We start from the raw sequence: 22,145 nt of genomic DNA on the forward strand, positions 1-22,145 counted from the left end.
AGAGCTAACCATGGCTTGGTGCGATAGCATTTTCTCATGCCCCCATGTGGGGGAAACCAGGAACCAAAGATGGCTCTCTGCATACTGCTAATTTGTTCCCTCAAGGCATGATTCCTGTAGGCCTCCCCTGCCAACCCTTCTCAAAGGCTTCCTACCAGCAAATGGGAGCAGCGGGAGGCATGTTACATGTTGCTTGCTGTGTGGCACAACACCAAACAAGTGCCCCTCCCCATGCCCAGACACACAGCTCCACTCATCCTGCTCCTAGACAGATGGCCTGCCCCCAACCTCTTGGCCAAAATCCTCCCTGGACAGAATCTCTCCATATCCTCAGCCCCCTGGCCAAAATACCCCCGGTCCTCTGCCCCCAGCTAGACACCTCTTGCCCTCAGCCCTCTGGCCTGTCAGTCTGCCCCCTATCCAAAATTTCCTCTGATCCCTGGCCTTAATAAATCCAACCTACTCTCTGTCCCCTGGCCAGGCAGCCAGCCCCCAGACCACTCTTGCCCCCAGCAGCTTGGCTGCTGGTCAGACCTTGCAACCTCATCCCTTCCTACAACCCAATTCCTGCCCAGATCCCGAACTCCCATCCTTATTCCACCCATTGGCGGTCCTGTCCTTGACACTTAATATTTCATTTTTGGCCCCAACCCAGAGCTTGGGGGGGGGGGGGGGGGAGACACAAAATCCACTAACCTGGTAACCTCCGAAGAGTAAATCTGGCCTGAGACCTTGAACCTCAGTCCTCTGTGGCCCTCCTCCCACTATGGGGCTGGAGCACCAGGGGAATGAGGTATTTCAGTTGGGGGTCACATCAGTGAGTTGGGAATTTGGGGATGGTTTTTTGGTTTTTTTGCTGTTCATTTGTGTGGCCCCCAACTGATTTTTCTGTGGGTCAGGGGCCCTGATTCAAAAAAGGTTCCCCACCCCGCCATAAATAAAGACAATGTTGAATCCTTTTATGCTGGACATAATATTTTACTTGATTTAAAAATGAAGCCTGGCCAACAAGGCAGCAATTGGGGCCCAGCACCCATCTGGCTTCAGCGTCGTAACAATCCTGCACCCCCACCTCCACCATCAAGCCTGAGCCCATCACACACCTGAATGCCCTGCCCTAACCCCCTCATACCACACAAACTCACGGACCCCCACATCCCCAGACTCCTGCCATAACCCCCCTGCACTCCCACATCACCAGCCCCCTGCCATAAGATTGAGAGAAAACAGAATGAATGCACACATGAAGCTGGATTTGACCAGTTATGATGTAAACTTCTAAGAACAGTGTGAAAAGATGGCAGCAGCAGAAGTCCAATTAAAGTCTGCGAGTACAATGTTTCATTTGTGCTATAATTAATAATGTCAATTAATATTAAGCTGTATATTTTAAGTTATACAAATTGGCATTCTTATTCAGCTCTTTGTTGACCACTTGTTCTGAATTTTTTTGTAGTTTGGCTCTTTGGTTTGAAACGATTTGTGACCCCTGGATTAAGGCAATATTAACAAACTAGTAAATAAGTTTATATACGAGTACACCCCCTTCCATATCTCACACACAAATACCATGAGAGTGACCTTAACGCAAAGAAATTCATGACTTTGAGGAATACCTCTAGAGATAAATTATTTTGGCATCAGCCCCTGCTGTAGATGAAGTACAATTAATCACTGCCAGGATTTTATATTTTATAAAAAAAAAATCTAATGTCAGAATTATAAGAGCAACTTGAAAGGGAACATTTGGCTAAGTGGAAAAATACTACTTAAGAAGACGAATCAGTGGTAAGACCCATTTTTCTGACATTGAACAGATGTTATTTTTAAATGGTTACATTAGCCACAGCTAACAAATTATCTGATTATGCACAATATTTCAAAAGAGATACAAGTATGGATAAGCTATATATTGAACCTTACTTGTGCAGTGTCACAAGCATTTCATTATAGAAGTCTGTCTGGGATTTATACAGATTCAAGTTTTTCCTTGTAAATTAATCACTATTATTTATGGTTATTCAATATAAGAAAATTTAAAAATAAAGTGAGATCCTTGTCAGAGGAACTTGTTATAACTATACAGAAAATAATTTCAAAAGAATGAAAGGGGAAACATGTCTAGATGCAGTATTATATATACACACTATATTTTGCATACATTATTTCTGTTACCCTGTTTTCATTACCAGCAATTCCATAAATATGGATTTAAGGATGTATCTTTTTTTTTTAAACCAACACCAACAGGGTTATAAAACTTCAGTCTTCCGTTCAGAAATATTGCCAGAAATAGTGCTTGTGGGATTTAATTCTAATTGGTTCAACAAGGGAAAGCTAATTATGATAGCTAAAAAAACTCTGCTTGGAGCAGCTGCTATAAAAGCTGGTAAACTCTTTTGGTGTTTAAATGTTTTGATAATTAATAAGTTATTGGTGGCTAGATTGTCGGGCCCAATAGGTAGCGATCAACAGCTTGATGTCTGGTTGGCGATTGGTTTCAAATGGAGTGCCCCAAGGATTGGTTCTAGGTCTTATTTTGTTAAACATCTTTATTAATGACCTGGATGAGGGGATGGATTGCACCCTCAGCAAGTTTGCGGATGACACTTAGCTAAAGGGAAAGGCAGATATGTTGGAGGGCAGGAATAGAGTCCAGAGTGACTTAGACAAATTGGAGGATTGGGCCTAAAGAAATCTGATGAGGTTCAACAAGGACAAGTGCAGAGTCCTACACTTGGGACGAAAGAATCCCAAGCAATATTACAGGCTGGGGACCGACTGGCTAAGTAGCTGTTCAGCAGAAAAGTACAGTGGATGAGAGCTGGATATGAGTTAACTGTGCTCTTGTAGCCAAGGCTAATGGCATATTAGGGTGCATCAGGAGGAGCATTTTCAGCAGATCTAGAGAAATTATGATTCCCCTTTATTTGGCACTGTGAGGTCATATCTGGAGTGGTAGGTCAGTTCTGGGCCCCCCCGCTATAGAAAGGATATGGACGCATTGGAGAGGATGCAGCAGAGGGCAACCAAAATGATTAGGGGGCTGGAGTACAAGACCTATGACAAGAGGCTGAGGGATTAGGGCTTATTTAGTCTGCAGAAGAGAAGTGAGGGAGGATTTGATAGCAGCCTTCAACTTCCGAAGGGAAGTTCCAAAGAGGATGGAGAGAAGCTGTTCATAGTCGTGACAGATGGCAGAACAAGGAACAATGGTCTCAAGTTACAGTGGGGGAGATCTAGGTTGGATATTAGGAAAAAACTATTTCACTAGGAGGGTGTTAAAGTACTGGAATGGGTTACTTAGGGAGGTGGCGGAATCTCCCCAACCCTAGAGGTTTTCAAGTCCCATCTTAAAGCCCTGGCTGGAATGATTTAGTTGGTCTTGCTTTGGGCAGTGGGCTGGACTCAATGACCTCCTGAGGTCTCTTCTAGCTCCAGGATTCTATGATTGTTACCCCAATAATACAATGAAATACAGCTTCGACCGCTAAAGTCGAGACTTCTATAGTCCAGGAACATCTGTGGTCTGGAGGGAAGAGAAAAAAGTTGGGCCCTATGTTTAGTAACTCCTTCCCTGCACTCATATATACAGTGCTTTAACTTAGGATGGGAAGGAGAGAAGCAGCAACAGGAGACTCTCAAGGGAAGAGGCAGGGTGACTGCAGAGTCCAGTCCTGTGGCCAGTGGCAGTGCTGAGAGTGCAGCCCAGCAGCTATAGGTCTGTGTGCTCTTGTGGGGCTGTGCACCTGGGTCCTGGCTAAGGTCCTGAGGGTGCTGGATGAGGGAGGTACAACCTCTAGTAAGCTGAACTCATTGCTTCAGAGTTATGAAATAGCAACCTGTTTAACTGAAATAAGCATGAAACTTTAGTTAAATCATGTTTTTTGGATGTTATATGGAGAGGAGGCTGACAGAGTATACATAAATATGGATTCCTCCAGAGTGAATTTTAATATACCTTTCTTTAACTTGCTCACTCAATATTCTTGGTAAGCAATCACGACTGATTGTAGCTCATCAGTATTTTCTATCTTTACTTATTCAATATTTTTAGTGTTCACTAGTGACACAACTGCTTGCAAATGAAAATAATAGTATCTTGTAACTGAAATGCTGATTTCATTTCCCCATCATATAATAAATATTCCTTCATGTTAATTGTTTATTAGAGCCTTCCATCATTGTATGTTAAGGACAGCTATAAATGCCATGCATTTGTCATCTTCCTTATCTTTTGCAGATTTTACAACAGCGAAGTAAAGAGGAAAAATGCTAATATGTCTTAAGATAATGAAAAACTATTCAAAGCAGTAAGCAGTGTAAGATTATGTACATTAAGAATGCTATTAAATACCAGACATTTTAGTTGAATCTTTAAATAGTAATTGCACCCTGTTGGGGAAATCAGAAAAACAATGTAACAGAGCTTCCACTATTAGGCATGTAATGTTAGTTTCGTTTGGGTCATTTTTACATTACAAACGCTATTAATTAATCTTGTGAAGAAATATGTTCTTTTAAAATATACAGCTCTGGTCATAATGCCTAAGGAACTTTTTCTTCTATTTTCCCTTTAGCGTGGACAAGAATACAAGATTAACACACTGTAGGAACACAGTCTAACTTATTCCCATTGTAAATATATTCTACCAATAGATGCCCTCAAAACAAAATCCTGAATAAATCATTCTTGAGAGATGGAGTATTCAGGACCTGGATCTAATTTTTTTGGCTTGATTTCACGTCTTCGGGTACGTCTAGACCACAGGCTTTTGTCAACAGAAGTTTTGTCGACAGACATTGTCGACAAAGCTTTTGTCAACAAAGAGCATCTAGACTACATCCAGTTCTGTCGACAAGCTGCTCTGTCGACATGACAGTGTAGACGCAAAGGACAGTGTAGATGCAGTAACACCTTCTGTCGACAGAACTCTGTCGACAAAAGGTGTTATTCCTTGTAGAATGAGGTTTATAGCCATCGACAAAACTGCTGAGTTCTGTCAACGTTATGTCGACAGAACTCAGCGGGAGTGTAGACTCAGGTATAGTTTTGTCGACAAAACCCTGTAGTCTAGACACACCCTTTATTAGTTTAACTAACATTTGTATTCCCTAATGATACTGGTATGACAAGGAAGCTAACTGTGTTTACTAAAAATGTCAATAAATACAGCTTTAAATTGCTACATCTGTCCCATAACCTTAATGAACGAATGGAAAACAGGCACTAACATTTGCACTTCATTGCTAATTACTAATCAAAATCTTAGACAAGAAGTTTCTGCTTTTTCTTAATCACCTCTCTGAGATGCTTGCTCATCCAGCTTTGTCTAAAACACATGCCAATAAATGTTCCCCTTTCTTGGGATACAGGCTTCTGATAGCTTTTGCAACTTTAACTTAAAATAATCCCAGGCCTCCTCCACCTCAAGATCCATAAATTCTTTAGTCCAATCCATTTCCCTAACTAATTTCCTTAATTTATTCAAGTTAGACCTTTTGAAATCAAAAACCCTAGTCTCAGATTTATTTTTGTTTATCCTTCCATTCAGTTTGAACTGAATTAGCTCATGATCGCTCGAACCAAGGTTGTCTCCTACAACCATTTCTTCTATGAGGTCCTCACTACTCACAAAACCAAATCTAAAATGGCATCTCCCCCTTGTTGGTTCAGTAACTACTTGATGAAGGAATTCATCAGCTATCACATCTAGGAAAACCTGAGCCCTATTATTATTATTAGCATTTGTTCTCCAGTCTATATCTGGAAAGTTGAAGTCTCCCACGATTACGCAGTTTCCATTAGTATTTACTTCATTAAATACATTAAACAGGTCTCTATTCATATCCAAATTAGATCCCGATGGTCTATAGTACACCCCAAGCACTATCCCAGGGGAGGAACTAATAGTTTTCTTCCCCAACGTGATTTTTGCCCAGACAAACTCTGTCTTCTCCATTCCATCACTTTATTTCTTTACAATCTACCTCATCATTGATACACAGTGCTACTCCACCACCTTTACCTTTATTTCTGTCTTTCCTAAATTGCACATACCCTTCAATACCTGTACTCCAGTCATGCCTAGTATTCCACCATGTTTCTGTTATTCCTATAATATCTGGTTTCACTTCCTGGACCAGTAGCTCTAGTTCCTCCATTTTGTTACCTAGGCTCCTCACATTGGTGTACAAACATCTTAAGTTTTGCTGTTTGGCCTCATTCACATTCTTTACCCAATTTGGCATGGACATTGTACCTCCAATATAACCTATTAGACTAGTATCCACTCTACCCTTCCTCCTTATGTCCATTCTCCTACCCCAACTATATACTTTCTTTCTTTGTTTTCCTCCCTCTCAATGCTAAAATCTGGCGTAGAGATTACCTGGACATCTCCCAACCATCCCCCCCAAATTCCTAGTTTAAAGCTCTCTTAATCAGTTGTGTCAGCCTCCATCCTAGAAGTCTATTTCCCTCCCTACTTAGGTGAAGTCCATCCCAAGAGAACAGTCCTCTGTCCGTGAATGCCTTTCAGTGGCCATACATCCCAAAGGCCTCCTTATAGCACCACTGCCTGAGCCACCTGTTGAGAATCCTAATCCTGTCACACCTTAGTTGCCCTTCTCTAGGACAGGCAGAATCCCACTGAAGATCACCTGAGCCTCTATTTCCTTAAGCATCTTCCCCAGACTGGCATAGTCTCTCTTGATTCGTTTCAGCAAGAATCTAGCCATATCATTTGTTCCAACATGAAGGATGATCAATGGATTCTTTCCCTCTCCCTTTATTATCCTCTTCAACCTCAGTTTCACATCCCATATCTTAGCACCTGGCAGACAGCACATCCTTCTATTCTCTGGATCAGCTCTAGTTACAAGCCTGTCTATTCTTTTCAATAAGGAGTCCCCAATCACATAGACCTGCCTTTTCCTGGTCACAGTGCGATTCTCTGGTCTATCTCTTGTTTCCTCTGGCTGCAAATCCTTTCCATTCCTATTTTCCCTTGTAATTCTCTTCAACCCATACTATATGCCTCCTGGTGCTCATTATTGGAGTTTGTCTCCATCGACTCTTCCCCTTTATCTATGGGACTAACCACTCTTCTCTTCTTCCTTGCCCTGCCACCTTCAGTGGCTATCTGCTGTACCACATCTTCATTCTCCAACTCCGCATACCTGTTCTTGAGCTCAATTTCTCCTTCACTGGCCCATCTTTTCCCTCTGCCTCATTCTCTTAGTCACATGCTTCCACTGTCCATTTTCTTCGCCCAGCAGTCCCCCCTCAGAGGCCTTTGATCCGGCTTCCATCTGCAGGTCTAAGCTTTCCCCTTCAGCCACCTTATGCCTTTGCTCCATCATCTGCTCAAACCGCCTTCTAAACTCAACCAAAGTTTCCACCTACATCTCCAATCCTCGGATCTTTTCTTCCATCAGCTCTATCAGGCCGCACTTCATGCAAATAAAACTACTTTCAGGTACCCCCTCCAGGATCATGTACATACCCCAGCTACCACATCCAATCATCCTCCTTGTGTTCTCTACTGCTTCGGTCATGGCCACTGCTACCTCTGTGTTAATCAGCCTTCACACCTAAATCCTGTTAATCTGGCAAACACAAAAACAAACCAAAACACCTCCCCCATGGCAAAAACAAACCCCAAATGAGTCCCAAAATCCCAACTCCCCTTACAAACTCCCACTCAAACTCCCCTGTTTACAGCTCTGTTTGCTGACTCCTGTGCCGCTGCAGCTGTCTGTGCATTCCTGACGTTGAGACGATGACAAGTTTCCAGATGAATGTTGTGGCAGATGCAGAAATCCCAGATGTGGAGGGCCTCTTTGCAGAGAGGCAACAAGCATGTTCCTCTTTGCCTGCTGATGTGAAACATTCAAGCTATATAGATCAGGTATCTTAAAAGGGTGTCACAAGGAAGAGGGAGAAAAATTGTTCTCCTTGGCCTGTGAGGATAGGACAATAAGCAATGAGCTTAAACTGCAGCAAGGGAGGTTTAGGTTGGACATTAGGAAAAACTTCCTGTTGGGAAGGTTAAACATTGGAGTAAGTTGCCTAGGGAAGTTGTGGAATATCCATTTAAGAGCAGGTTAAATAGACATCTTTCAGGGATGGCCTAGAAGGTACTGGGTCGTGCCATGAGGGCAGGGGACTGGACTTGATGACCTCTCAAGGTCCCTTCCAGTTCTAGTGTTCCATGATTCTATCACTAGGACTCTCACCGCATTGCCTGACAGCTAATGCAGGAAGCCTCCGCATGTCAATCAAATTTCCCTGTGCTCTCTGATGGTTATATGTAATGTCACCTCCTACAAGGACCACATTCCTCCAAGGAGTGCACTTCAGCTGAGGTCTCCAACACCAAGTAGACAGAAGGAATGAAATGGCCAAAGAGGATTTTTTTGCAGGACATTTTCACTCCTGGTCCACTACTTTAATAAGATGAAAACAGCTAGGGGAAAGGTGATGAGCTTGTCCAGGTGATCCCTAGATTGGGGGTAGGTCAAAGCCAGCCATTGCTGGAGGGGCTGCATGCAGAGCCTGGCACAGCATACTACATAAGTGAGTGCTGCCTCTGGATTTGGGACCTGAAGCAGCTTTTGACAAGCCAGACTTCCTGGTATGGACACCTTGCTGTGACTCAGGTAAGCAGTGACCACTGATGTGCACCTGGTGAACACTCTTCAGTGCAGATACCAAGCCAAATGGGAGAACTACAAACAGGCAGTGGCCATGGCCCACTGTAAACCACAGGAAGCATCTGTGTCCTGACAAGATTGCTATGTAGAAATACGTCCTTCAAATCAAGAGCAGCATACCAGTCTCTCAGATGCAGGGAAGGAATGATGGAGGCCAGGACAGGGAGACTGTGTGGAGTCATCAACTTTCAGAAGTACAGGTCAAAGTTCATATCTGAGGCAGCAAGTGGGGGGAGAGAAAGGCGCAAGTGCCAATGCTGGGGGGAGCCAGCTTAAAAGCTGGTTCCCTCCCAAGCAACAGTTCTGCGGTGCTGCCTGTCCCCCTTTCCCTTCAGCAGGGGTGGGGGGAGGCTGCCACAAAGCAATCCCTGTCTCCGGGGTCCGAGCTCCCCATGGACAATGGCTGCTCCACATCTCCTGAAGCAGCCTCTGTCCACGGTAAGCATGGGCCCACTATGGCAGAGTATGCTTCATGGTAGCAGCCCCTGTCCTCTGGGGGCCAACCTCAATATGTTACAGCATGTTCTGCTCAATATGTTGCAGAATCTAGTTCTGTCAGCAGGAGTGTGCTTTGAGTTCTTCAATGGATCAGAGACAGATTCAGATTTGTTGGGACCCTGGGCACAAAGATCACTGGGAACCCTTTTAAAAGTAGAAGGGCATGCTTGCTTTTTAATATGGATGTATTAGCCTTGGTCATCACACACAAAGCAGTGGCAACAGTGGTTGCACTTTGTGGTGGGGGAGCTGACAGTGATAAGCTTCCCTGCCATAAGGCACAGACTCTGCTAGCAGTGCCAGACCCTTCCTGGTTGGAGGCGCTGGGATGACCTTAGTTCCCCCTCACCTAAAGGCTCTGCTCCCTCTCTTCTTTCTCTTGTGGCCCCACACCCTGGCCAGGATAGAAGTCAGAGCTAGGGCATGGTACAAGCCACCAGCTGTGGGGCACTCCAGGGACAGGGAACAACAGGCTGATGGCAGCTCTCGGGTTCTCTAGAACGCTTTTACCTGGGTCTGGCTCTGGTATCTGGCCAGGGTGTAGGTCTTTGGGAGAAAGAGGAGAGGCAGGGAATGATGCCACCGTTCCAATACCAGATGCACCCAAAGGATCCAGTGTTCATACAATGGCCCACAAACAGGGTCTGTGTTATAGTTTCCCACCTTTCATAGAGCTGATCCTTCCAGATAAAAATGGTGTGGTATTGGGAATCTTAGACTGCCAAATCATGTGCTTTAATTGCTCCATACATGAGGCGGCAGCTTCGGGTAAGTGTTAGTAAAAATGCACATACAACTGCAATTACAGCAATTTGGGTGCACAAATAACTTACTGGTTATACACACATATAATCTAGATATAACACTGTGTTCATATTTTCATGAGGTATAGACTTCAGTCTCCAGAAGGCCTCAGTCCGGCATATTTCATGAGCACTAATTTCACTCTAGGTATAACATACGTTGAATCTCTATAATCCAGCACCCTCAGGACCTGATCAGTGATGAACGAGAGAATTTGCCCAACCATGGGAGCTCAATATTGTAGTGAGTGGGGGTCTCTATTTTTATTTCACCGAGGCAAATCAATGGAATAACTCTTACAATGCTGCTCAACAACGTATGACTGTACTGATACACCCTATATAAACCTATGCCTACCCATCGCTTATTTGCTCTCTCCATAACAAAGTGTTAGTATTGCTAGATAATTTTACTGTATTGGCACAAGAAAAAAAGTAGATAAAGTATAAAATACATACTTATGCTTAGGAGCACTACCAGCACTTACTCTGCTTAGTGGTCTCTTAAAAGACATTTGGGGATAATTTGGAGCTAAGTAACAGCACAGAACACTAAGAGCTAGGATTGGTACCTGTAAACAAATCTTACAGAATCATGGGAAATGTGGACACACTCATGATAAGAAAATATCCAGCTAACTATAATCATGCCAGACCATTGACGTTGTCAAACTAGAGAGTTCAACCTGTACATTTTTAGAAGTGAGAACATTGCTTTAGTTCAGGGGTTGGCAACGTACAGCACGTGTGCCATAAGTGGCACGCAAAATGATCTTGTGTGGTACATACAATAAATGGGCTTCCCCTCACTTCCCACCACTTGCAACAGGGAGCCCATGCGCAAGATTGGAACCAGCAGCGGCTTCCTGCAGGAGTGAGAGTAAATCCCGAGGCTCCATGCCAGACCTGACTTGCAGGAAAGCGTGCGTACACTGCTCCTCCCCTCCCCACAGGAAAAGCCAGAGCAAAGCCCAGGGCAGGAGGGCTAAATCTTGGCATGCCACTTTGGAAAGGCTGCTGGCTCCTACTTTAGTTATTTCTATTTCGATACATTTCCTGAATTCTCTGCATTCATATTACATGCATGTACATAAACAAAAGCACTAAGAATTTTGTCAAATACCTTGAATGCAGTTCTGTGCTGCCATTGTTGTATTTACTGCCTCTTTCCCAGACACCAAAGTCAGGCACTCGGTATGCTCTTTCCACACAAAAGACCAGGTTTTGAATGAAGGACACCTGTGAGGAAAAAAAAAAACCAAAAACATGAACAACCTCAAGGGGTAATCAAATATGCCAAAATTTCATATTTGTATTTTTTTTTAAATGTTATGGCTTACAGGCTTCACAACTATACTTACTACCCAACTAGGTTTTATTTTTTCATTAAGTATGGTGTTCTCAAGTTGAAGCCTCTTCTTTTTATAAAGCCAGTTTTCATCAAATATGTTAAAAAACACTTCCCAAAACCGTGGTAACTTAATTTATATAAAACCCTAATGAAACTAGGCATGCAAATAATTGGATATTTAAAATCAAATGCCAGAACATCAGTGAAAAAAAAAGCAAGAAAAAAAAGTAATCTAAGACTTTGAATTTTAAAAGAACTGTATCAAAAATAACTTTTAGGAACCAGACAAAATTAAGCACAGTAAGTTACACTTAAAATAAAAACTTATGGCACAGAAACATTGGTTTTGTCCCTAACAGCTCATTCTAACACAGCTCAGACATAAAACGAATTCTGTAATGTTACCTCAATACAAAAATATGCAGCACAATCTGTCATGAAACTAAAAAGAATGCAATAATTTATTCTTTTCTCAGATTATGAAAATCCACTGGAAAAAGTAGGAAAATATTTATAGATACAGGTGACATTAAATCACAATCATGGATTCTCTCTACTTTGGTTCTGATTGTATCTTTATCACTGTGGTATCTGAGTCTCATGAAATTAACTAAACCCAAGAAGGTAAACAAATTTGCTTCAAATGTTCCATAGAGTAGTGTTTTTTGATCTTAGGAAAGTTAGGGAGAAGAGATAAGTCTTATTTTTCATCCCAAAGACACTATAAGTAACCACTGTGGTCATGTTTAACTCTTCCTGAAGATGTGCATGGTTTCAGAAACAAAAATGGCCTAGCTATTTTCCACCTCCAGCAATCTAACTTTACAATTGTTAACTCCACTGGGTAGCAGAAGGAGGAGTGGTTATGATTTTGTTGGCTTCTTGTCTCAGGAGCATATGAGCAAGTGTGAAGCTCTTGGTAACTGACACCTTTTTTCCTCTCCCTTTCACTTTTATTGCTTCATGGTAACAAAGAGAAGGATGAAGATGAAGATGCTATTTTCCTGTCTTATGTTTAGGTAGTAGAGAATCATTAAAAGGTAAATAAAAGGAATGGAGGGGGATTAAAGATGAAACCTATACATTCCAATATGTAGAATATACAGAATCAAAACTTTGCTGATATTTTTCTTGGCAGTGGGAGCAGATCACATTGCTGCAGGTTTCCTTAATTCTCACTCATGCCGGAGGAGAGAAAATGTTGCCATTGATGTTACTGAAGAATGGTACTGTTGACAGTTTCCATCTCCTCAGCGACCAGGAACAAAATTTTGCCACTATGCTAGCATCTCATTTTATGTCAGCAAAAGAAAATTGAGCCATCTGCTTATAATCAGTACAGAGGAAGAAAAATAAAATAAAAAACCCAACAATTTTACTTGCTTAAAAGTGTAATATTAAATATACCAAGATTAGTTTAATACTGTCCCTTAAAATTATTTATTAGAGAAGTATCACAATTTCTAAAAAGTAATGTCCACCCAGGTTTCAAGATGACCTCAAAAAGGCTAACTGATGCAATCTTTGAGCTGAAGGAATGACTGATTCCAAGGCACTAGAGCCAGGACTATTAGCCACTAGCAATAGCAGAGGAGCCTTTCCTGAAAAGTAATGCAGAAGCAGTAAAGGTTCGACGCACTCCTCTTCCCAATTTAGCTGTTCTATTTTGTGCCAGATCCCCACTTCATCCTTTGAGCCTTCCCTGTACCTCACCAGACACTTTTCTCTGAGGGTTTAGGGCTGGAAGCAAGACAACTGTTTTCTGTGTGCGTGCATGCATGTGTGTCTCGCTGATGCAGGAAGCCTTCCCTTCAGATGGTGAACTGGGAATTAGGAGAGATTATCAAATGGCTAATGGTTGCTAATAATGCAGGAAAGAATGGCAGGGAAAGATGGAAACAGAGTCCAGGGCTTGCAGCAAAAGAAAAGTATCAGATTACTTTTAGTCCAAGAAGTGAAACTCTGAAGCCAGAGGGCATGTCAGAAGCAAGGAAAACAAAAAAAGAAGCCTGAATTGGAGAAAATAATTGCATTTCATTTCTCAGTTACTACTCATAGTGCTACAGATTCTTTAGCATTTGCTTGAATAGTATATGCTGTTGAAAATGAAAAAAAAAAGAGAGAGATAGTGTATCCTAGTAATACTTTTTTCAAAACAAGCTGGGATGAGAGAACAGCTAAATATCAGTGAATTTAGCTATGTGTCAAATATCATTAAAATGTATTTTTCCAAACAAATGTATCAGTATTCATCGCCTTTGGCTTTTTGTGTCAGAAAGCAAACAATATCACACTTGAGTTATTTGAAACCATCTAAAGGGAGAACACACTTATGTTGGTGATTGCATCACTAGGAAACTAGTCTCATCTTTACTCATTTACACAATGGCTATGTCTATACTGCAGAGTTTTTTCAAGAGGAAAAACTCTGCCGTGTCGAGGGAACGCGTCTGCTCTTCTGAAATCTTTTTGGGAAGAGTCGACATGCTTTTTTGGCATCCCTGTAAACCTAGTTTTATGAGGAAGAAGGGATGTTCTGAAAAGGGAGAGAGGAGGTTTCCAACATTTGGCCTAGCGTAGACAGTCCAAATGTTGGAAAAGCCTCTTCTGAAAAAAGAAGTGGAAAAAGCTATGCAAGGCAATATTACAATACAATACAATTGTCCTACAATATTTTTATAGCTATAACCTACCTCATAAAGTATGTTCTAATAGGATGCCATATTCTAAGATTATGCATGGAAAAGCAGAGCTCTTTAGCTTGCATATTGATATCAGGTATTAGTACCTTCCAGATTAGTGCAGTTACTGCTCATAACAGCCTTACGTCAAAGCAGATGGCTCCTACTATACCAGGAGCATAAAACAATGTGTCTTGTACCCTAATACAGAAGAAAATAGGAGCAGGAACAGGAGTTTTGCAGAGAAAGAAAAGCCAACCTCAGAAGAAAGGTGCTTTGAGGATTATATTGTATTATTATCTCAGCAATAAAGGTAACCTGTGGGAATGATTTAAGTTTAGCCCAGTATCCCGTATACATATGTTGAATTAGGGACAGGATAAATCCACTTACTTATATACGTTTAAACATATATAGACATATTAAACTTAGTCAAACATAAGTATAGCCAACATATGGCTATAAAATCTCATACTTTCCTCCCAAGTGCTGCACATCTACTATATATTTGAGTTTGTCTGGATGTCTGTTCAGAACTCCTCCTCAACAGTAAGAGGCAGGACCACCAAATTTGATATAGAAATTCCTCCTCATAATTTTAAGCAAGGTAAGGGTTTGAATGTGCCTAGAATGGGATTGTTTCTCATAAAACCATACAGAAAGGAGACAATCACCAGGCAGGTGAAAGGGCTGGAAATTCTCCCCTACCCTGTCCAGACTGCTTCAGCCCGGAGCCTCCAACCCCCTGGTGCCCTTTAGGAAGGATTAGGTGGGGGGGACGCAGTGAAGCTCCCTTAGCTGATTCATAAAGGAACATTGCTGTTCTCCTTTGTCACAGAGCAAGGGGAAAGTACACAGTTTCCTGAATTCTTCACTTTGACTGGGGAACGCAGTGCGTAGACGAATCTGGATCTCCCCTGCTCGTACCCACTGCAACTGCAGTGGCCATGGAGAGGTGCTTCTCACCTGGCCCTAAAATGCTGAGTTAAGAGAGAGATGTGGTAGTCCTCTCCCCCGCAGGAGAGCCTGCATGAGTTAAGAGAACCCCTCATCACCCAGCCCCACCCCACAGCAATAATTTAAATGAATCATATACATTTTCATTTTATTTAAAAAAAATATTAAATTGAGTTAAGGACCCCATCAATGTTGGGTAAATCTTCTAGTGTTTTAATAAAATATACATTTGGAAGGTTTGACTAACATAACAAAATAGTTCTCCAGTTCTTTAGACAGTCTAGAAAAAGTTTTGCAGCAAAGTATTAATTCCAAAATACCGTGGATTTACAAGTTGCATATAATTGCAAATCAACATGTTTCATTTTGACAATGGTTTGTTACATCTGTAAATATAAAGATTAGCTTTCTAAAATATATTATTATTATATTTTAAAATACAGACAAAATTATTTATAAAAGAAAGAACATTAAATATTGGAATAATATGATGAATACTGTAGACAAACAAAAGATGTCCAAGAAAAAAAATTAGAATCGTAATCGACACCAAAGAAAGGGTTATTGGTCTACAACACTGCTCCATTTATTATACGAATGAAGGTAAAACACAGAAGCTTTCCTCCAACTACAATACTTAATAGCTAAATAAACTAACCATTTTGCTACTTTCCTGAAAAAAAAAAAAACAATTATGAGGCCTGAACCAAAGGTTAGGAACCAAAAAGTTAGGCCATGTATTAAAATAAATGCTTACATGTTCACTGTTCCATACATGAACTTGTGGGACGGGGTGGTGCAACCCCGTACTAACCGGGCTCCTCCCCCCCCCCCCGGGGGGTGGAGAGGCACAGAGCGGCTTTCCCCGCCACGAGGGAAGCAGCGGCTGCGGTAGGAGCGCACCACCCAGCTGGCAGCTTGGCCAGCACTCCCGCGGATGCATCGGGGGAGGCTTCCCCTGCCCTGGGAGGGACCATGGCGGCAGCTGGTGTGCGCTGCACAGACAACAGTGGGGCCGGTGCCCCCGCTAATGCCCCAGGTGAGGCCCCGATGCACGCCGACATTGGCATGGGGAAGGACACTGGGGGCGGGGGCAGTAGGAAGGGGGGAGGAGCTGTCCTGGTGAACGCCGGAGCAGGCATCCTAGGAGGGAGGGGCAGCATCCTCCCCAATATAAAGGCAGCAGGAGCACTCGGATAGGGGAGGCCAGCCAGAGCACCGGATGAGGGGGCTCAGGGCCTCAAGGAAGCAGCACATGAAGCACCCTGGTGAGTGGGGGTGAGAAAGTAGCCCAAGGCGGGTTCAAAACAGGAGCCTGCAGGCTGATGAGTTGCGGCACGTAGCCCCATCATCCAGGTGAGGGAATATTCTCCCCCACCTTAGGGCCCTGGGCTGGGGTCTGGAGAGAGGGAGGGCCCGGACCCCCCTTACCTCCCTGCTCGGGGTATCACTGGGACAACCAGGGAGTGGCAGAACCTCATGATCCAGCAGGACGGGACGGCCGGGTGGGAGGAAAACGGAAGCAGAGAAGGGGACTGAGTGACATGACCAGGGCACCCCATGACAACTTGGTCAAATTGTTGCTAGTGTAATTGGCACTAGATATTTACATAAATATATATTAAAGGGTTAGAGCAAACACACCCCTATCTAGTACAAGATGGTTTGACAGAACAAAGAATAGGGAAGTTCTGTACAAGATCATAGGAAGAAGTGGAGGTACACAAATGTCAAACTTTTAAGTTTTTTATCCCAGCTATCTGTTTTAGTCTGTAAAAGTCAAGATACATTGCCTTAACCCTTTTGGTAGCTGAGGGGACTGCAAAAACCTCCTGCTGTTGACTGAACTGCTCCTTGCTACTGGGTATTTTTATGGTAATGTACTTGTGCAATTTGTGGGACTCATTAGGATTGTGCCTTGAAGCAACAAACCCAGCCACATGCCTCTCTCACTAAACCATGCCTGTGGTCTTTTTCTATAAGTAACACTGAGGTATGCTAAATTAGTTGATAGCACTCTCTGCTAGTGCTGATAATATCAAAGCTCCAAAAATAAAAGCTTTAACAGCTTTGCAACTTTAACAGCATTCCAGCTTTCTACAAACTAAAGCACTGTAATCTGGAATTCTAACTTCATACCTGATATGGGACGCGAGTCAAGACTCTTTTGCCCAAATCTGACTTCAGAAATCAAAACCTGACAATTACTCTCTGACTAACTACTAAATCAACAAATATTATATATTGTCACAGTTACAGAGCAAGCAAGCTGTACCACAGACTTTTTGTCCTTCAAGTGTGGATTTTTACACCCTCAACAAACATAGCCTCCATGTCAATTTAAATTCCCAGTGTAGACCAGCCTTGAGTCAGCTCACTGTTTTGTATGACTTGGCATGTCATATTTTCATACAAGCTCTGAATAATCACATATTTCTAAGGGATTCCATAGTGCCACAGCAGACTCCAGAAGACTCTTCTATCCACTGTATCAAAGACTTGGAAATCTATGAGTTGTCCTGTGTCACCTTGGAGACTCATACTTTTAGCCTTTGAGATTTTGGAAGTCTATGAAATTCATGTAAAGTGGTGACTTGCCATTCAACCAACAGTTCTCTGATGCTGTGATCTATGTGAACGATTCTATTGCTATGTAACTTATGCATGACTTTTCCTACCAAAATCCTGCCTATTCTTATCTTAGCCTTAAAACCTCTTGCTTTAGTTTATTTGACTTGGGGAAAACAGCAATCAGATGTCCCTTCCAGCTGTAGCACTGTCTGCAGTCTCTTCTTTGGCAATCTCAATACATGACCACTTTTCTATTTGTGTGGTACTTTTCATTCTTCCCATATCCTTTGTAAGAGGCCCAAAAATGTCTACAGTGTTCCTCGAGTTTACCTTCAAGATTTTCATTGGGATGTTATCCACACCTGGTGCCTTTCCACTTGTTAACCAACTGACTGCCCTCTGTACTTTTACTCAAGTGATAGGTCCTAATTCCATATTCATATCTTCTCCTTATTCTAAGTTGAGGAGTTTATCATCTGGCTCACCATTTAAGTAGTTGACTAAATTACTGCCTTAATATATATGTAATTGAAACAAAATTATTTCTCTCTTAAGTTTCCATAAACTGGAATGGGCCGATTTTCCTGCCTCCAACTAGCACAGCAGTGGCAGAAACATCAGTCACCCCTACTGCACTGTATATGAACATGACAAAGAGGAATAATTATTTAAAAGCTTTTCTATTACAGTAATCATTATCACAAACAACTGATTTCTCTCTATAATAACTGTGTGAAGTTTGGGCATACTATACGTAAATAAAGCCTTTTCTAGTTCTGTATTTTAATTTCTTTGGAATTTATTGTTTCTTATTCAAAACTTAAATGAAAGAATAGTGGTAATAGAGACTGACCAAACTGAGATCCCTCCAAAATCTGAACCTTCAGCACAGCCCTGTCTGCTCCCATATTGAAATGCTAGGGTTAGGAGAGGACTTTCTTTGATGGGATGGGGAGGGGACACACTGTAGCAGTCAAGCAGTCTCGGCTACTAGGACTTGTCTCTCTGCCCATCTTGCTCCCACACTGTGCAAAGGCAACAGTCAGGGCAGCACTGAAAGAACAAGGTCAGGAGGGGAGAAGAAGACTGCAACCCATAAGTACAGGCCCACTTACTGGACAAAGCCCCTGCTCACTATTCTGGTCCTTCAGTGTGGCCCCATCCACTTCCCTGGTGAAAATTCCAAGATCCCCCCCAAAAAGTCAAACTTTGGGTGAAAACTAGTAAAAATGAAATGCTGTCTCTCTCAAAAACAGATTTTTCTTAGGGAATAATTGGTGAACATCAATAACAAAGGATTTTATAGATGGGAAACTGAGATGCAGACTTGATTGAAGTCACTCAGTTAATCAGTGAGAGAGTGAGCAACATAATCCTCCAACTCTTAGCATTAAAGGCCTGAAGAGATCATGTTAGTTAGTATGACCTCCTATATACCCTAGAACATTATACTTCACCCAGTTATTCCATACTGAGCTCAATATCTTATTTCCTGAAGCATATCTTTCAGAAACATATCCAGCCTTGATATGAAAATATCAAGACATGGAATATTCACCTCTTCCTCTGGCAGTTTGTTCCTATAATTAATCACCCTTACTGACCCTGCCAGACATCTCCCAGCTCAGGGTAAGGAAGGAAACCAGGGCACAACTTCTTCTGGTTTGTGGCTACTGTCCTGCTCCATAAGCAGCCCACCTATTTTTGCTTTCATTTCTGCACAAATGACTGATGAATGGTATGGGCTAATGTCCTACAATGAGGGAGGTGACAAAGCTGCTTTCCAAGGGATCTGCAGAAAATTTACAAGCACCTCTTAAAAAGTTTTGATATCCTCTTTGCCAGATTCCATTGAAATCAAAGAGCTTGACCATATTGATTAACTATACAGGCATATGTGCTGCTCACAGAAACATAGCCAAGCTTACAGGGGTGAAGAATGAAATTGTCCTTTTAATGAATTATTTCTACCAATATAACGTTATGTAACTTCATGAACTTTGGATCAATTTTTTTGTTAATGGAATTTTACACATGGAACAGAGTTAACCACTTTTGGATTAATTTTTTAGTAACCTGTTAAGAACTGCTTTTGCAGAATCTGTTTAAAGTTAGGTGTTTGGTTGTAATCTCATTTAGAAGTGTGAATGTGGTTGTGTGTGCAATGGAATCAATCATTGAAACCAGCCTGTCTAAGCAACCAGCCGCAAGCACAGCCTTGAGGTCCAAAGAACAATGCAGGTGAGCCCTGCAAAAGAACTCATCCAAGAAAGAGACAAAAAAGCCCCATCAAAAAAAGAAGATCCAAGTCCCATCTGCTAACTGATGACACATTGTCATATAGTGTCCTGGGGTAATGGGACAGCATGATCCACAGACTAAAACATAAAAAGATGAGTGCAAAACTACAGGATTAGGTCTTCAGTTCTACAATCATCTTTCAGGAGCACTGGTGCACACAGGCATAATCAGGCTCCCCCCTCATGTCTAGATCAGAGATGTTAGCATACAATCATTTCAACAGTCAACCGATAAGCTAGGGCTCGCTGTAGATAGGGACTGCTGTCACCATATGCTGCTGCCTGTATCCGAAGCAGCAGAGCAGGATGGCAGGTGGCCAGTTTGTGCAGACCAGCTGCACCAGCCACCCCATGCTGCTACTTCTGATACAGATGCCTTGGCTTGGGGGGGAAGGGGAAAAGGAGCATTAAAATAATCATGTTTAAAAATCATGCTAAAAATTGTTTTGGCTACATGACTACTAACATAACTGATCTCTAACATCCCTACTCTAGACTACCTGGGCAGTGGACTAGCATGAGCAACTGAGGATGATAATTATATCCCATCTGTTGGACTGTGTGCATGAATGTATGTATATGTGGTGGATAATTTGAGTAGCTAGGGACAGCAAATGAATTCTGCATTCACAATAAACATGGCACATTGCCTTATCCCCCAAATAAGATTCTGCTAGCTCTATTTCTCTAAGTAAAACAAGCTTCCACTCTTCCATGCTCTTAGCCCTACACTCCAGAAACCACAGCCACTGACCCTGCATCTCATCCCCTGCTTACTGGTCCCTCGACAGTGGTTGCTCAGGCTGGTTACATCCGTCAGCAGTGGAGAACATTTCCTGGCTGCCAGACACACTTGGTGGCCCCAAGAAAAGCCCCTAGTTCTTGTCTACCTCAACTTTCTCATCTACAATTTCATCCTTGGGGTAAGGTCCTCCATGTACTGAAGTATTCATGGGGCTCTTGATGTTGAAAGTGGGGTCACCGCCACGGATAGCATACGGCTCCTTAGAGAAATGGCAGATCTTTGATGAAGCACCAGAGCATTGGTTCAGGCCTTATGATAGGTTTGTTGGAATTCTTTAACATTCATTATGAACCACTGACTGTCCCACTCCTACTCCTTTTCACACAAGAATTGAGAAATGTGCCCACACAAATCTCCATTCCTACAGGTCACTCACAGCTGGGACTGAACAAACTCCTCTCTATACACTGTTCAGATCCAACAGCACTGTGGCAGTCCAAGTGGGGAAGCATTTGAAGTGATGACTAGGCATGGGCACCTGGGAAGAAGCCATAAAGTCACTGTGTGCTGAACCAGTCCATGGACGCGTAAAAAGGCAGGTGCTTAGGCAGCAGGAAGTGAGATTTAAATTTCACAGGGACTGCAATGAATTGGGGTGGGTAGCTGATCATCTGCTACAGGGCAGCAAAGTTCAAACTGTTGACCAGAGAGGCTTCTGAGGAATTGTGGGCCACTTCCTGGAAGCCAGAATCAGAGACAAAACGTCTAGAGATGTCTGCACTGAATGTTTACTGACCACAAAGGGAAGGGAAAAGAAAATGTCCATCCTGAAGCTGGAAATTTTTGTTGATATAAATGCCATTTTTCATGACAAAAGTCATATTATAGTGTGAACCAAGTCATGCAGCTTTGTCGACAAAAGACACTTTACCTTGACAAAGCCTGCCAGCATAGACAAAGCCTAATATTTGCCATGGCAAAGCTCTGGTCAATTGGGGCGGGGAAGGGTGTTATGCACTCCTGAACAACGAAAGCTTTGTCATTCAGTTGCCAGTATAGACATACCCTAAAGTTATTAATAGCTCAAAAGCTATGAGTGCTGCTTTCAAGCTCAGATATTAAGATACTTGTCTGATATAACTGTGTTACTTTTATTTAAACCTTCTATTAAATGTATTGAATATAATCCATCCACATTTATGTTACTATTGACTTCAAATAAGTTCTACTGTCGTGTTTCTAGGATTGCCAGATGGATTAACCAAAAATACCGAACACCCCTCGCTCCCGGCAAAAAAACACCCGGAAAAAAATTCTGTTGAGGAAAAAAAAGGGGCGGAGGGGAGACCAAAGTCGTTGGGCAAAAAACAAACAAAACCCGACAGCAGTTATTAAGCAATAAAATAAAATAAACCCAGCATTGTCCAAGAGGAGGCTTTTTTTTTTTTTGCCAGCGGCCATTTTGTTTTTTCTGTTTCAGCCACAAGACAAGCCACTGCAGAGCCAGGTAAGATAAGGAGT

At 42.3% G+C, this 22,145-nt stretch overlaps 1 protein-coding gene across 9 annotated transcripts in view; it reads right to left on the bottom strand.

Moving 5' to 3' along the window:
* The window catches only part of PHKB (phosphorylase kinase regulatory subunit beta), a 238,260-nt gene that overhangs the window by 144,720 nt on the left and 71,395 nt on the right, over positions 1-22,145 (bottom strand). For all 9 annotated transcript variants that reach the window (XM_006121183.5, XM_089781466.1, XM_006121180.5 and 6 more), the window contains one exon: positions 11,143-11,258. In XM_006121183.5, the coding sequence (XP_006121245.1) occupies positions 11,143-11,258 (116 nt within the window). The remainder of the gene's footprint in view (positions 1-11,142; positions 11,259-22,145) is intronic.

The sequence above is a fragment of the Pelodiscus sinensis genome, chromosome 12 (genome assembly GCF_052426305.1).
Source record: "Pelodiscus sinensis isolate ZL-2025 chromosome 12, ASM5242630v1, whole genome shotgun sequence".
NCBI lineage: Eukaryota > Metazoa > Chordata > Testudines > Trionychidae > Pelodiscus > Pelodiscus sinensis.